At 30.0% G+C, this 18,320-nt stretch overlaps 1 protein-coding gene across 1 annotated transcript; it reads right to left on the bottom strand.

The window, feature by feature from the left end:
• Positions 1–10,386: 10,386 nt before the first annotated feature.
• On the bottom strand, positions 10,387–17,962 carry Smp_172430 (insulinoma-associated protein (ia-1)-related; the record flags this gene model as incomplete). Its single annotated transcript, XM_018793928.1, has 2 exons — positions 10,387–10,860; positions 17,060–17,962. The coding sequence occupies 2 exons, from the start codon at positions 17,960–17,962 to the stop codon at positions 10,387–10,389; spliced, it is 1,377 nt and encodes a 458-aa protein (XP_018648392.1).
• Positions 17,963–18,320: the final 358 nt, after the last annotated feature.

The raw sequence follows: 18,320 nt of genomic DNA, 5'->3' as shown, positions 1-18,320 counted from the left end.
AATAACATCAGATTTTAATATGAATAAAATATTTTGATTCATAACCAACCTATTACACAATACCATAACCACTTTTTATGTACAACATCACCAAAATCACTTAATTATTTAATGGAGATAATTTGAAGTAAAAACTTTGTTAAATTCAATATGGAAGGAAAAAAATAACTCCCTTTTAAATTATTAGATTTGAACCCGTTTTATCTTTAGCATTTAATTATTTTAACAGTTGAATTCATGAGTCATTTAAAGCTAGAACGTCATGGAAAACCTGGAGTCGTGGGTGCGCACTGCTGAGGAGTCCCATACTAGGACGAAACGGTCGTCCAGTGCTTCCAGGTTTTCTGTGGTTGTCTAACTTAGATTAGTTCAGGATTCCAATGCAAATAAATTAAAATCTATGTAAATAATCTCCAAATATGTTGTCTTCGTTAGTAAACAGTTTAACTCCTTATTAGATTGTTAAAGTCAATACTTGTGAATTTTCTTTAGAAGAATCATTAAAATTTACAAATCAAACTATCCAGGCTAAAGAAAGCGGCGTTTTTTCAACAGCAAAAGTAACAGGAGAATATTGTAATCTGAAAATCACATACGAAAAAATATATTTTTTTAGTAATGGAAACAAGAATAATACAAGAAATACAAGAGAACATGTTATATAATAATGAAATAAATTTCAATGGTTGAGATCATGATTCATTTGAAGCTAGACTACAATGGAGTACCTGTAAGCACTGGAAGGCCGTCTCGTCCAATTGCGGGACTCTTCAGCAGTGCGCACCCACGATTCCGTCTCGCGAGATTCGAACCCAAGACCTATCAGTCTCGCGCGCGAGCGCTTAACCACTAGACCACTGAGCCGGCATCCAATAGTGTTAATGTCTAACTTCAACCAATCCACGAAATTGAGCAACCATTCACCAATGTCTTCAGTGAGTTGATATCTCCCAACAGACCTGGTTGAACCCCACTGGTCACTGCTTCTCCAGGAAATACCTCTTGAAACCAGTCACTAGTGAGCATATGATTATTATCGGAAGGGGAGTTTGTGGAGATTTTAGTAAACATTTATTATTTCACATGAAGATATACGCATAACTTTATGGGCTTATGATAGGAATCCAGTATTCTCATTGTATCTATTTCACTACAATTCTGAATGTAATGAAATCAATAAAAATGTCGAGTACTATTATTATTATTATTACTTAAGATATTTCCAACTGCCATATAAATATATGACATCATACAAAAATTTAAAGTAGTGTAACTAAGGCAACAATAATCACAATTTCCCTACTTAAAAAAATTGTGTAACAATGTATAAGTGATTTGTTTCGATTCCCAATATTGTTATTATTAGTTGCAGATTTTATTTTAAAATATACTTATTCTCCTCGTAAGATTATTATCATGAGCTGATGACTCTATCTTGAGATCTGTATAATATAGTATCAATTCACTCATTTTCTTTAACTTAATCAATAAAACTCTTCGTATAGCTTCCCTTTTCTCATACATAGATGTATAATTTTTACTGTGAAATAACTATTTATACATTTGTAATAACAGTAAAGTTTCTAAACTTGATAACGATTGCTCCAATCATTTTAAATTCATCATTAAATAAGTTGTGAATTCATTCACTTCATTATTTTCAATGTTAAAGAATGGATACACGTGAATTCAATATTTTCATGTTTACCAAATAATATCAACCATTATCTGTTTTGAAAATGGTTTTTGTTATGAGGTTAAAGATCATTGTAGACTGACTTCTTCCAAATCTAAAACTTTTCAGCAGTACATACCTATAACATTATACACAATAGAGCTAATAGTATTAACTTATTACAAGCATCGTACTTACAGATTAATAAATCAATGATGTAATAGTTCACAATCATAACTTTACTCAAATATGTATTATAATTCAAAGATTATCCAGTATTGTCAGCTTGCCGCTACCTCTACAACATATAATCAGTGTTAAGAAGACTAAGTCATTCCTGAATCGCCTTTCTCTCTCTATGAAACACATTATTCCATTATTTTATTCCAGTATTACTCTTGTTATTAATAGTTTCATTGTTCTTTATTTCAATCAAGATATACATAAAAATCAAAGGGAGAAAACTAAATAGATCCGTTAAAACACATTAAGGTTATTCAAATATGGTTTCTATATATTTATTCATTAAAATCAAACAAGTATTTATCTTATTCTTACACAATTCAATATAAAAAAAAGAAAAAAAATTATTTCATCTAAAAAAACACAAAAATAAAAGAACAAAAATTAGACAATGAAATAAAATGAGACAAGAAAAGTTGAAGGGGAAAAAAAAGAGGAGAAGAAGATTTTTTTGTTTTCTTTTCTTATAAACTAAACTTTACAAAATCTCCATTAAGTAATTGAAAATGTTTCAAACAAAACAAAACAAAAAAAAAATTGAGATTCTATTTATATTGTTGAATGATATTCATAGTAATGATAATAGAGTTAATGGTGACAATAATGTCAAGTTTGATCAGTATTATATAGAAGGGGTGAATATGTATACGTGCTTATCTATATGTATGCTTATTTTTCTTTGTATACATATATATAATGTAGATATGAAATGTATTGTATACTATTATAAAATTTTCATTGATTCATATCTATGTTTTCAATTTAAAAGAGACTGGAAACTATTCCAAGAATGATCATTTTCTTACTTTCTAAATGGATTCAGAGGGAAATGAAAAGAGGAAGAGATGAAATAAGTGAAATAAGTGAATCAGTAATTAATCTCTTGTTGTGTGTGTGTGAAAATGATGCATTATATCATACATTATGAGAATGTATGTATGTTGTGTGTGTGTGTGTTTGACACTTTGATCTATGAAAGTAAAAATAAGAGGAAAAAAGGACATTAGAAACTCAGTGATCACTTTAAACAATAACCTACATACATAAATACAAAATAACACACAAAATTGTATATTTAATATAATTAATTAAACATTTTATTAAATAATAACTATTTTTTGTTATCTATTTTTTAACAAGTTAATTGTTATAGTTGTAAATGACAGAACCCGCAAGTAAACGATAATCAACACTAAACGGTAAATAGAAAAACAATTTTTTTCTGAAAAAAAAGAAATTTGACAAATTAATTTTGCAAATAAATTTAAAAAAATTATTTTCTTTTGTTACTAACTTAGTTTTTACGATTGATTTTTCTTTCATTTAATTACAATAATACATAGATTATTGAATGGAGAAAATTGGTGTGCAGCCTATGCTCCTCCACGAGGGGTGACAGGCGTAAACAACATTTTATATAATTCTGAACTAAAACAGAAATTTTAATCATCGTTATTTGAATTTTTTTTAAAGAAGGTTAGATTTATCAGCTTGATTTTAATTGGTCCTAACACTTTGTTAACATTGTCATGATTGTTATTAGATAGTGATGAAGAGTAAAGGATTGAGTTGAACCACAAGTATTATTAATGTGCTTAAATAAAATTCAAAAACGAAACTATATCCAAAATATTTTTAATGCAATGTAACCTTATTATAAATAATAATAATGCAGATATTAATTTTTTTTATTTGTTACTAAGGTAGAAATAAGTGAAATGAATTAGATTATGGAGCTAATAATGATTTATTAAACCATGGGATTAAACAATAAAAATTTTATTTACATATGGTTTGTTAAATTTTGTTTAATTAAAAATATTAGTTTTCGTTTTTTTGGCTAAAAATTGAAGATTGCTGAATAAATATTTTCACCTTGTTTCTGGACTATTCAATAATACCCAGTCATAGTAACACAAATTGAGGAAACAATAACTTTCAAGTTCTTTGGTATGCACAATAGCATTCATTCATTAAATGAAAGTTCAATAGAAGTTTAACAATAATAATTTTGTGAATTCAGTCAACTTATGTTATAACATGATTCCTATTCACTGTTACTGATATATAATGGATTTACTGTTTGCTTGATTGATTACATAAATTACAACTATACAGGCTGAATATTTGTCAATTAATTTATTCTCACTTGAACTATGATAATTTTATTCTTTACATGTTCAAAAACTTATCTAATCATTAAGATCACTGGAAAAAAGTGTTTTTCACTGTTTATCAGTATTGAGTGTCGTAAGATCATGTACGTTTAGTTTTATTGTATTCGGTATTGTTTAATAATCTAAGTAGAAATTTGATTGGAACTAACAGAAACACATTTTCTTATTTTTAAAATCTTATTAAGTAATAACTATTGATAGAATGCAGGAAAAGTATTTCGTTCTAGCTTCCCCTCAGCTCAATATATATTCGTAAGAAAGTTGATGTTACAGTTGAAATTTGTATGAATCAAACATTTGAATATTATCCAATTGACTATGTTAAAATAATGTAGATAACAGAACAACTGAGTTCAGGACCTCAGAAAGAATTATATCCCATTGGAAAAAAGTTTCTTTTATCCAGTAATTATCACTTAAAATCTAGTGTTGAACTAAACTATCGTCAGCACTCTTATGTAATTGGTTCAAATGAAGGTTGGACACCATACGCAAAAATCTATTAAAAATGAACTAAAATAGAAGATGAGATTTTTGTCTTTTTGTCAAAAAAACATCTATAAGGCAATCATCATCAGTTATTCGATAACCCTTAGTCATTATTGTAGTTTGTTACGATAAGTGACAGAACAAATTCATTTGACCAATAGTAAGAGATATGAATTATAATAAATTCTACCCTTTCACTACTCATTGATTAAAACCTTATGTATATTTCTCTTTACTCAATGAAAATAATCACTTTTATATCTTGGACTAAGTTTCTGATCAACAGAATAATGTGAGCATTTTGGAGGCGGTTTTTATCATAACTGGAAGTAATTCATAAAGCTAATGACTACCAAAGATTGTGACTTCGTATTTGCCAGATACTCATCACCCATCAAAAGTAGTATTAAATCATGATGCATGTTGCTCCTATATATATATATATATATATATATATATATATATATATATATATATATATATCACGGCGGCCCGCTTGAGTATATTGGCCACCTGTTTCTGACATCTGGTTGTTTCAACCAGTTATCTGCTTTAACACATCATTATGTCTATTCAATGCATAACCTATTAAGGTGCGTTTATGAAAAGTGTACGACCTCTCGACGTGCAAGTTAGAAAAAGTACAATCAAAGACATCGTGATGGCTGGCAACATCCATTGAAAAGAATGAACATTATTCAGATGTCGATAACTGAATTGCTAACATATAACTAGCGATTACTCAATATTTATCATTAGAATCAATTAAGAAATAAGGAAAGGAAACTTGCTGAAATGCTTCACACTGAGAATTCTATACTGTACCAAAAGTATAATATTGAATGAACCCACTAATGTAAAGCCACTTAATGTAAAGACCTAGGAATTAGTTCAATCATTGAGATTTCTATATCAAAATTCTTTCTTTATTATTAAAGCAAATCCTATTCTGAATATTTTGTTTATTATTAGATTAACAAGATAATATCTAGACTAAGGAAATCCTACTGACTAAAGAGTATCATCATTATTTAATAATGAGAAAACCTTACTACATTGTCTATTCACAGCCTACAGGTCACATTATGATTTGATAAATAGGATTCCATCAAGAATTAATATTGAAAGCATATGATAATTGCTATTCCTAATTAATACCACTTTGAATATTTGTTAATATTTATTGGTATTACTTGAATTTGTCCTTCCAATGTGTCTTTATTCGATAACTTCACATCAATTTCAAAATTATTATCTCTTTAGTAGGATTTTGTTTCTGTTGATTGTTTGCATATGATACTCGCTTTCTAAATTCTTACTTAATTATCTATCTACCTATCCATTCATATGTAAAGAAAGGTGTGTAAACTTGTGCTGATTTTGTTTATTTAATTAGGTTAATCGTGATAAGAAGTTATATAGATTTAAAATATTTAATTTCATTCTTTATATTTTACTAGGAAGAGAATCCAACCTCATAAATGAAATGAAAAGAATATTGTATCATTATACTGTGGTAACACAACAACAAAAGAAAACAGGATAAAATAGATGAAATCAAATTCTCTTCTTCTCTCCCATATCGGTTTGATGGAGTGTGTATATGTGTGTATCCCGTAAAATGAAGAGGAAATCAGAATGGAAAACACTACATGTCGAAAAAATAACTATAAAATAAATATTACTAGTGTTATCCTATACTGTTTCTTTTTCTATTTCATTCTATGAGAGTAAACAAAGAAATTTTAAGTTGTTGGTTTTTTTTCTCTATTTCGTCTGGTATCTATTTGTGAATTCGGTCATTTATTTGACTTTGTGTTTTACATACTGACTTTTTATCACCTAGAATAAATACGGTTATTCTAAGCACGTCTATGCTAATAATATATAGATATAGATAAATCTAACTAGTATATATATACTATAATTGATACTGGCTTATCTAATATGCAAATTAGACTGAAAATGGTTGAAATTGTGAACGGACTTCAACAAGTGAACCGTTGAAAATCAGAGAACAGTCGATAACTAACATAGGATTCTTCAGAAGTGCTCTTTTACTTAAGAACCTTAGTTGTTATGGAAATGACATTATCATTAGAATACTGATATAGAACTAACTTTCCCGTATTTTCAACTTTAACTGATTCAATATAAGTTGAGTAATTTAAGTAAAACTTCATATACTAGTGGATTATTTGTAGTATAACACTTACCATTATTTGACTACTTAAAGTAGATCAACAAGAAAGTTTTATTTCTTAAACCGAAAATTCAGTGGTTGTTTTTTAAATGACAAACTGAACTAGCGACAGGTTGATGCATTTTATCGTCGTCATCATTATCATCATTACTGATGTCATCGTTTGTTCTATTGAAACCATCAAAATATAAAAAAAGACAATTGAATATACGTATTTTTTGTATCCACATATATACCATTTGTCTGTGCATGTCTGTTGTCCATCTTATTTCGTTGACCTCTGACCATGTCTGGTTGACCTTACTCTCGTAGACTGAAAATTAAGGCGTAATAATATCAGATTGAACTGAATGTATTACTTTTAGAAATTCTCTGACACTATTTAAATTTCCTCGATTTCGAATTCTAATAGTTTCTCAATTGAATTTGTGTCGATGCTCGTGGAATGTTCAAATAACTCGGTACGTGAACAACAAGCTTTAATGATGTTATCAGAAAAAACCAAGTCTCATAACTGAACCCCCTAGCTCAAAGAATACAGCACCCTAAAAGATAAAAATGATTGTTTAGTTTTTCGTACAGCTAATGTAAGAGAACTTTAGTAAGGAACCATAAGATGTCCAAATAAAACCATCGAATCAATGAGTGCAACAAATTATTTAGGGGAGGAGCTCTTTGAGTTTCGTCACGATCACGAACCGACATAAGGCATACAATCCCGCAAAACCTTGGAGCACTGGATGACCGTTACGTCCCCTCAGCAGAGAGCACTCACGACTTCCACACACAGAACTCGAACCTCTAGACCATTGAGCCGGCATCCAACGGTGTTAATGTCCAATGTTAATCAATCCACGATATTAAGCGACCACCTTCCATTGTGTTCGGTGGATAACTGCCTCACACCCGATACAGTTGAACTGTACTAGTCTTTTCTACCATAAAAGCTAATTAAGCTCAGCCGGTTTTTTTAGTATGAGCTTACAAAAATTAGTTCCAATGTTTGGTTTAATTAATTCTTTTATCCTAGATAACTATCGAACAGTAAACAACCATTGAATAGGAAGTTTTTTAGAAAATAAAATTTTTCAGTTGTAAAAAGTGATCCATGGAATCCCAGCTCATAACTATCTTAAATAATTCTGTAGTAATCGGCCATATGATGATTAACTTACTGTCCAGTAATAGTTGAGCAATCTATCGGATATATTCCTTTATCAAATCATTTATAGGGAATTTTAAGGCCGAATCTATTTGGATAGTTTGTGAACCATAATATCGTTGACACTTTTATGGATAATTTTTTAAATAAACTATACTACTTAGAACAAACTAACCACTGGGAAGAAGTTTATAAATGAAGTTAAAAAAATAATGTTTATTTAATTCTAATGACAGAAAATGAACATAATCACACGTTCGAAGTGATTTCCATCCCCCAACTGAAGAAAACAGTGTACAATTGTTTTACTACAGTTTTTTTCGAGTTTACAACAGTACGAAGTGATGACTTTGTACATGTAATCGAAACTAAGATCTCTTTTTATTTAACTATAAACATGAATGTTTCAGACAATTGAATAGAAATTAAATTCATATAAAGTCACTAGTTTGATTGCTTCTGAGCTTACCTTTAAGTGATAAGAATATTCACTTTTATATAGTATATAATATATTTTTTACGACAACCTTGATAAATTATTGCAGATATTTACTTTAACAAGAAAACAAAAAGAGTAGGAAACAAATTCGTTATCTATTTTCAATTCGTTTCATTCAGACTAAATCATCTATACAACGCCCTTAAGTGCCCTGGTACGGCCGAGAGTGGGTAGAGTCCGTTCTCCTTCTCGAAATACTCTCACATGGCCACGCGAATATATAGCCTCTGCCAGGGAAGTTCTAATCACTGCCTCCTCGTGGCGGGGATGTTGTTTACAAACTTGAGAGGACGAAAAGCGAATGTCTGGCGCTTTAACCGGGTTGGTGGACACAGTGAGTCCACTTAGGGGAGTTGGAAAACCCTGATTCCAAACCAATGGTGCACATGAGCTCCAGTATCCTGAAGGAACAAATGGCGTATGAACCAATCGTTGGTCACCGGCTACCATGGGACTGCATCTCCTTACGATGCTCCACTGCCTTGTGGATCAGATCTTTAGGTCGAAAGCCCTCTAAGAAAACCACTTGCTTCAGTTTGGGCACCTGGGCCGTATCACAGCCCTCACACAAATCAAATGAGATTTGTGCGGCGCATATGTATCTGGTGCCCCCTTGTACCAATATGTATGTATTCAAATAAATACATAATATAAATCAACACAACAATGAATGAATCAATAATCAGTAATAACACTATTTTCTTAAGTGAAATATTTACATACGGTCGAATATTAAAAAAACGCATTAAAATTTCTTTCAGTTTTTCTCTACGGATATCTTTCTTTTTGTTTTTCAATGCATCTACCTATTTTCAATTTATGTTAACAATTAAAATATTTAATTATATGAAATTATTAATAATAAATAAATAAATAAAAATTTCATCATAAAATTGCGCAGTTATATCATTCATGAAATTTTGATGAAATAATGTCATTTGAAAGCCAAGGGAAAACATACTACTGATACTGCTAATACTACTACTATTAATAATAGTAATAATAACAAACAACGTAACAATTTTTCTGCGGGTTATTTAATAACTATAAAATAAGAAAATGATTTAAATTTTGTTTTCTTAATAAAAACAACAGAAGAAAGTCAAGAACGTCAACATTTTTCTTATCCTATTGATGACTACCTGTTCAATGGTAATAAAATGAAGCATTTTTATGCCAACTAAAAACAAAACAAAAATTAAATAAGTAAGGAACAGAAAATTTCTTTCTGAATTTTTTAAATGATTCTCATTCCCTTCTCTTTATACATTTACCGATTGTCATATATACAGTACAGTAATAAGTAGAGTGTTGTTTATATGTGTTTATTGTGCATATATGTGCATATATGTATATATATACGTCCTTTTTATTGTTTCATTGTTGTTGAGATAAAAAAGAAAGTAAGAAAACAAATTTAGTCAAGATTGTTTAAAATGTGTAACAAGTTTCTTTGATATCCCTATTTTGTGATAGTTTAGTTATCCTTCTTTATATATAGTTGTTATTGTCACAATGAATAAGATATTGTTAGTAGTACAATTTGATTTCAGTCTTTTTTTTTCAAAAAGAAAGGCTTAAGAATTCAGGGGTAGATTGAAAAGTGCTCAAAGATCAAGAAAGATAGAAACAAGAATAATGATAGAATAATAAGAGTAGCTGTCAAAAGACAACAACAAGTATCCTATCAACAATTCATTAAACTATACATGAATGAATTAGATGAATAAAAACATGGGACTCTTTTCATGATTACTTTATTGGTATTGTCTTATGTATTAGGTTTGAAATTACATTTTAATGGTATGATGGCATAGGATAGAGTCAAGTATAAACTTGTGATATTATTAGGTTAAATGTCAAATGGTTTAATCAGTCAGCCAACTGATTACTATATATACTTCAGAAATTAAACTTAATAGGTAGTATTTGATATATTTAATGAATCTCTTCTATTTCTGACTTTATTCTACTGAAAATATGTTCAACCATATGAGTTTCTAATTCGCTACGAGTTGATAGCGGAGTATTACAGTAATTGCATTGTAATGAAATTTGTTGATTAATTAACTCTTGTTTAATATTACACATGTTATTTGTAGCATGAATATTGTCATTATTGTCGTTAGTTGATGAGTTATATGTTGTTGAGAGATTTAAATTTATCTTATTTGATTCAGTACAGTCTGTTGAATTTGGTGATTCAACATTGATGATAGTTTCATCAAAGTTCAATGTTAAATTATTATTATCCCTTGTTATCTTACTTTGAGTATTATAATTATTATTAAAAGAATCTTCAAGTATTGCTTGAACAGTAAAAGTTGGTTTTCTTATACAGTTAGAATTAATTACAAACTGATTACATCGGTTCCCTTGCTTCTGATGAAATACCATTGAGTTCAATTCATTCTTACATAAATTGTTTAAATGTATACTATTGTTTAATAATTTTGCATTGGTAGTCAGTTTTTTAGAATTATGATGATAGTATTTTCTCTCTGTAAATATCTACAATTATTTGATGTTGAAAATGAGGAGTGACTTCCTATAGCTACTTGATTGCAATGGTTTTCAGGTTTCGGTTTATGCCAACGTCTATGACTTGCAAGATTAGCTGGACAACTGAATACCTAAAATATTTTATAAAAACAGAAAAGAAATGACCATATATGCATGGTTAAATATTACAGGTGAATCCAATCGACATTTTTAAAAAGTGGTTTATTCTAATCTTCTGTAATGCAGTTATATTTGAAACTTTTTTATTACTTGAGATATCCTAATTATGCGCTCGAATGTAAATAAATAGACGTTGTGGTCTTTTTTTATAAAGTTGAAATATATATAAACACAGCTTGGTGATTGACTAGTAACCATGACTATTAACCAATATTAGATTTGTCTACTCCTCAATTTTGAACAAATTCCATCAAATATTTGGAAGTCTAACTATTAGCACGACCGATTTGACTTCTCAGTCACGTTTGGTTGTTTAGTGATTGAAGGTATTTAATAGGGAATCCTGAAAATGGATTTAAAAATCTCGTTTAGCTCTATGGATAAGGTTCTAAATTATACTAGAATATATCAAATCAATGTAAAGAGTCATGCATTAGTACTCAAAATAAACGCTTAACAATTTATAAGAAATGTAAGTGTTAATTAGTAACTTCAATAAGGCTGATGGCTATGCTTTAAAATGATAATTCTAACCACTAGCTGACATCAGTTAAAGTATTATGGAATAACAGAAAACAACTAATAAGTGTTTTGTTTCAATCTAGAACTTCTCAAAATTGTGCCCCCCCCCTAACGCCGCTAACCTGGTTGAAACTATACACCAGATTTCATAGTGAGCGTACAAGCATAAACACTAAGTTTTAATCCAAGTTTCTGTCAACTAACTGAATAACGATATAATTATCCAGGGTTACTTATTTCATATCATTTAATTGCATCTATTTACTTGATAAATTTCACTAGAAACTATGAAAGTTGACTAGGGGTAAAGAAGAATGTATCAAGTATTTATAGCGTTATTAAAATGATCATTGAAAGAAGGGACCAGTAACACTAAATACCATGATATAACTAAATTGTAATTTTGAATTTTACAAATAGTAGCCTAAATTAATGTTTATATATTATTAACGATTTGGAATTTCTTTGCTTCCATTAATATTTCAATAAAACCATTTATAACTATTAGAATAAATCTAATGATTTCAGTATTTGAAGGAAATTGGATTACATCATTAGGTCAAGGTATCTACTGTTTATGAAGACATGTAAAGTCATGCTATCTAAACTAAAATCTGACCAAATATAGATCATTATCATGTATATAGAGGAAATAGTAATGTTGTGTACAATTACAGTACAACGAATCAGTTTGTGTTTACCATAAAAATTTATTTTCATTCTAATCAACTGGGAAAGTTATCTTATGTAATACATATTGATGAAATGTAGTAGTTTTCAACAGATCATAGAAACATGTTAAATTTGTGATTACATAATTGAGTAAGATGGCCTAAATACATCCAAGATTACATGGTATTTCGTGATACTAAGTAGGGCTAATTACATTTTTCTAAAATGAAACTTGAATTCATTCGTTGTAACTAATGGAAACCTTGAACTTTGATTTTGTTGCTTATTGAAGCTTACAAGCAATACTTACTTACTTACGCCTGTTACCCCTCGTCGAGGAGCATAGGCCGCACACTAGCATTCTCTATCAAACCCTGTCCTGGGCAATCCTTTCCAGTTCTTCCCAGTCACCATTCATCCTTTTCATATCTGCTTCTATTTCCCGGCGTAATGTGTTCTTTGACCTTCCTCTTTCCCACCCCCCTTCATGATTCTAAGTTAGAGATAGCCTCATGATGCAGCTCGGAGATTTCCTCAATGTATGTCCTATCCACTTCCAACGTCTTTTCCTAATCTCCTCTTCAGCTGGAAGCTCGTTTGTCCTCTCCTACAGAAGGCTATTGCTTATATTATCCGGTCAGTGAATTTTGAGTATTTTGCGTAAACAACTGTTTATAAATACTTGTGCCTTCTTGACGATGAATGTAGTAGTTCTCCACGTTTCAGCTCCGTACAGTAGAACTGTATGGACGTCCGTACTGAAGATTCTCACTTTGAAATTAGTTGACAGTTGTTTGGAGTTCCATTCAATTGTAGGAATGCGGTCCTTGCTTTGCCCATCCTCGCCTTTACATCTGCATCAGATCCTCCTCGTTCATCAATGATGATTCCCAGATACGTGAATGTTTCTATATCTTCCAGAGTTTCGCCATCAAGTGTGACTGGGTTGGTGTTCTCCGTGTGGTATTTGAGAATCATGCTTTATCCTCTGTGTATGTTGAGGCCTATTAATTCAGAGGCTACTGCTACATTAGTTGTCTTCGTTTGTATTATCTGTTATCTTGAAAGCGATAAATATGATTGTTCAAAAATTTGAAACTTCGCTAATTAAAATCAAATAAAGAATGTGTAAATCAATCTATAAGCCAGAATTAAAAGTTTAAATCAGAGTATAACACTCTTTACTATGTAGTAACTGGTTTGTATAAATTGATGCCAACTTATTCCAATATCACATCAGCATATTTTTATTCATTCATGAATGTAAAATAAAGATTTAAAAATAGACAAAGTTCACAAACATTAATCTTATTCAAGTTCACTTGGTATTGTTTGTTTGAATCTTCCCATTGATGTTTAGGACTGCAATTGATCAGTCTCTTATTGGCATATGTGCTTGTGAATTAAGGCTATGTCGAGGCAATACACACAGTATGCACATATGCCAATAAGAGACTGATCAATTGCAGTCCTAAACATCAATGGGAAGATTCAAATAAACAATACTGAGTGAATTTAAACTTCACCTCATTCCACAAGCAAGTGGCTATCAGGACTCAGTAGCTGAGTGGAGAACGCGATGGCGTTTGAAGCGAAAGGTACTGGATTCGAGTCCCAGAGTGAACATCAACTCTGAGATGCAGGTAGATCCAGCTGACGAGTCCCAAATAAAACGAAACGCTCGTCTTGGATTCCACTGCTAGCCACTATCCATTTTTGCTTATGACTAATCTTATTCGCTGATTATTCAGTAGTTTAAGTCATTATTCGCAAAGATTTAAATAAATATTCACGCCTTATAATAGTTGAGAGAAAAAACACTACTCAGTATTGTCTTTAGACTTTTATCCAATTTTTTTCTATTAAACAGCTGGAAACTTTGTACTTTACTCAAGTCAACGGAATGAACCTAACCTATAACAGAAAAAAGATGAAAGTGTAATTTTATTTAGGTATTAGTTATTTGAGAAATTATTATTCGTGTGTTCACAATTTAGATTTAATTTACTAATAATGTGGAAATATATTAAAACATTTATACAAATTACAAAATGACTTCATTAATAAAAGTGAAAGTCAAACATGGTTGTAATATTGTTTACTAATAATATGATAATTTAATACAAATATCTGGGTCCTAGAGAATGATACTCGTCAGCTAAAAAAAACTCAACATCAGTACCTCTGATTTATTATTTAGGGGATACATATTTGAATCTTATCAAGAGTATCAGTCCCTTTAAAACCTTCTTACTATATAAAACAGATTCATGGCTACATGCTCATTTTTTTCAACTATATGTCATCAAATAAGATGAACTGTGATGTCAGATCATAGACATCAATGACTAAATTACTACATAGTCAATAGAATTGCAGTCTTTACTATAAACTAGAGAATATCCTATTATGAAATACTCAGTGATTAATTATTATTAGACAAATAGCAGAAACTATCACATTTCGCTATGTTGTATTCGTCAGTTTGTGTGTATGAACGTGCATGCATAAGTGGAAGTAATCAAACAATGAATCTAGAATTAAAGAAACGTGCAGTGAAACGGCTATTTACCTAACACAAATAACTATCCTTTTTCATAACAGAATATTTAGATGTAACAACTTACAAAATTGATCTTAAATAGTCTTTTGAATTTTTATTCTAAAATTGTGAAAAGGTTTGTTTGATAATAATTTAGTGTTTATTTTTTATAGTGTACTCTTCTTTTCTTCTTCAAATCAATATTATTCACTAATTATTGATTCAATTTTCCATATGACATGCTCTGACAACTAAATATACTACTTATATTAAAGTGTGTGTTGTTCAATTACATAATTTATTTTGAACACTTTAGTTATTGATGGATTAAGAAAGTACTGTATGTTTTTTAAAGTTAATATTCATTCTGAAAGTTATCATGAAAGTACTAACATTTTAATCATCAATTGGAATGTAAGAATAGAAAAGTACTGACTCTTAAAACTCAGTCTCAGGAGTTTCAATGTTTACAAACTTCAAAAAAAAACTCATTGCATTGACAATTTCAAATTTGTATTGTGTATTTTCACCATTATTTTAGGATGATGGTTGACTGGGATTGATTGAAAAAATTTCAGGTTCACATTAACTTTATTTCAGTATGATCGGAATTTGTAAACAATGTGCTAATACACTTTTGTCTAAACCAAAACGCTTTCGTTTTAATATTTATCGGAAACTTCGAATCTAGTTTTCGTTACTGATAATAAACACATTGAGGAAATCAACCAACTGCGTCACAAGACAAGCCCTCACATGAAATCTTGGAGGTTAAAGGAAAAGAGGAAGACCAACGAACACATTACGCCGAGAAACGGAGACAGATATGAGAAGAATGATCATAAATTGGATAGAACTAGAAAGGAAGGTCCAGGACAGAGTGTGTTGGGGAATGCTGGTCGGTGGCCTATGGTCCGTTGGGAGTAACAGGCGTAAGTAAGTAAGTAATACATAATTAGCGACCTTGGTTAAATTTAAACTTTTAAAAAGTAAATATATGATGTAGTGTTATTATTATCATTATTATTAAAACCCTAGACTATATAACATGTAATGGTCATCATCATACAGTGATTTCTATAAACACTTTCATTATATTCTACGTTCAGCCTAGAACTATGAGTTCATTGATATCAGGAAGTAAATTGTATTCAGAGACTTCAACAATACTGGTTAGTATTTATTTAATGGTAACTTATACTTCTGAAAATCAGTGAAAAATGGAGTACCTCAAACCAATGTTTCTAATCCTCTCCTTACTTTATATAAATGATTGACTGGATGATTTTAAAGTATACATAAATATACCAAGTAATGATAAGATTGCAGAGAGGCTTGCATCTGTTGATTAAGTGGATAATTGAACAGTCACTAGAATTTAATGACATTGAAAAAGTGTTGTGACAGAAATCGGTCATGATGACGGTAATTGCTGTGATTAATATTTGAATAATTAAAGGATTTCATTCAAGATTGATTGACTTGACATCACCCTGTTCATTGAAAATGGTCAACAGAGAGATATAGACTTAGGTTACCCCCTAGGGAACTTCTGTTGGCAATATTTATGTGATTGATGCTCTTTGAGAGGATAAATACTTGACGAAACCACTAATAATAAATCTCTTCGGGGATATAAATTACCACAATGTGCGTATTATAGTTACCCATACTTGACATTTTCTTAATAAGTACTAAACATATTCTCTGTTTAATTAGGTGGTAGGTAGGTACAACTGCCCACTCTCATCATATTATAAAATAGATGTATACTATGTTTTGGTTTTATTTTAAATGCTACCTAATAGCTGAGTACAGTGATCGGTATTCCGTTTTCAACTGTATGTATGTATGTTTGTAAGGATAATAAATAGAACTATAAACTGACTTCTTAAACTGATGTAGGTCAAGCGAGAAATAGATATTCTACGCAATTCATAAGCCAAGTGTATGATACTTATGAATAGACAACTTATAATGAGTATTCACTGAAAGTTGTTTTTATGAGTAATGCCATCGTTCTGTTAAAATAGGTTAACAGTTGAATTCATGGATCGATTAAATCTATACCACCATGGAAAACCTTTAATCGACTCATGAATTCAACTATTAAATTACTACAATCTCCACAAAACCTCCTTTCTGATAAAATAAGATAAATTAAATTAGATGACATTCCATTAACTTTTTTACCTTATCACATTCAGGACAACGATAATCAGTATGAAGTATTAATGGACAACGATGATTAGCTAACTTGAGTGCATTTTCGAAATATTGATTACAAAGTCGACAAATATATGGTCCTAAATTATTTGGTAATTTCGCTAAACGTTTTAAGATTTTTTGTACGGTTAAATGTTTAGGAATATTTGTTTTTATATCTATTGAATCTACTGATAGTGATGGTGACGATGAATTTGATGATGTTGCTGTTGTATTTGTCAACGTTGTCAATGGGGACATGGATAACTTATTCGATAAAGATGTAACAGATGATGAAGAAAATAATGATAATGTTGTTGATGGTTGAACGTTTTTAAAAAAATCTTCATTCATTCTTGAAATCGATAACTTTGATCGTGAATTGATAGATGGATCATGTTGTGTTTTAAAGGAATCACAATTAGATAAAGGAAAAGATGATAATGTTTGGAAGTAAGTTTTAATAAAATCATTTGATTTATACTGTGAATTATTTGCTGTCAAACAAAAGTCATTAAAACAAGGATATTTAGAAGTGGAGTTCATGGGATTAGTTGTTGATGAATATGATTTCAATTTTAAGTTTTTATAGGAACTGATTATTGGTGATTTAAAAGAACATACAGTATTTGGTTCCACATTTGTTATATTTTGATGATCTTGAAGTGAATCATAACTCATAAATTCAACGGTATTATTACCAATGTTGCTACCACAACTAGTATTACTACTGACGAAGGATGTAGTATGATGCAATTTGTTCATGATATGTCGAGTATATCCATCTAATAGCTGTTTGTATGTATTGAAAAAATTAATAATTTTCGTTTGCGTTTCCAAATTGTGATTAGCATTACCATAATTAGATTTGAAATTGGGTTTAAATGACATTGGAAAATAAGCTTCAATTAAATTTAACTAATATTAATCTTGTTAAGAGGTATAGTTCTGTTAAATATTTACTGTATCTAGGTAATTTTGAAGGACTGAAATAAGATTTTATTCATAAAACATTATCATTTGGATGACTATAGTGAAAATTATCAGGACAGGATGATAGAAAAGATGCTAAAGAGGGGTTTGTAAAACGCGTAGTAACAACAGCCTATCTAGTATATAATAATGACTTAACGTTCTAATATTTCTAATTGAAGAGATTCCTGTTTATGTTAATCCGACAAAATCCTATTTAACTTTTCAAGAATAAGCCAATTGAAATTTCTGTGACTGAATAATACAAAAGGTATGA

This window comes from Schistosoma mansoni, chromosome 1 (assembly GCF_000237925.1).
Source record: "Schistosoma mansoni strain Puerto Rico chromosome 1, complete genome".
NCBI lineage: Eukaryota > Metazoa > Platyhelminthes > Trematoda > Strigeidida > Schistosomatidae > Schistosoma > Schistosoma mansoni.
This window is presented reverse-complemented; position numbering and strand designations above follow the sequence as displayed.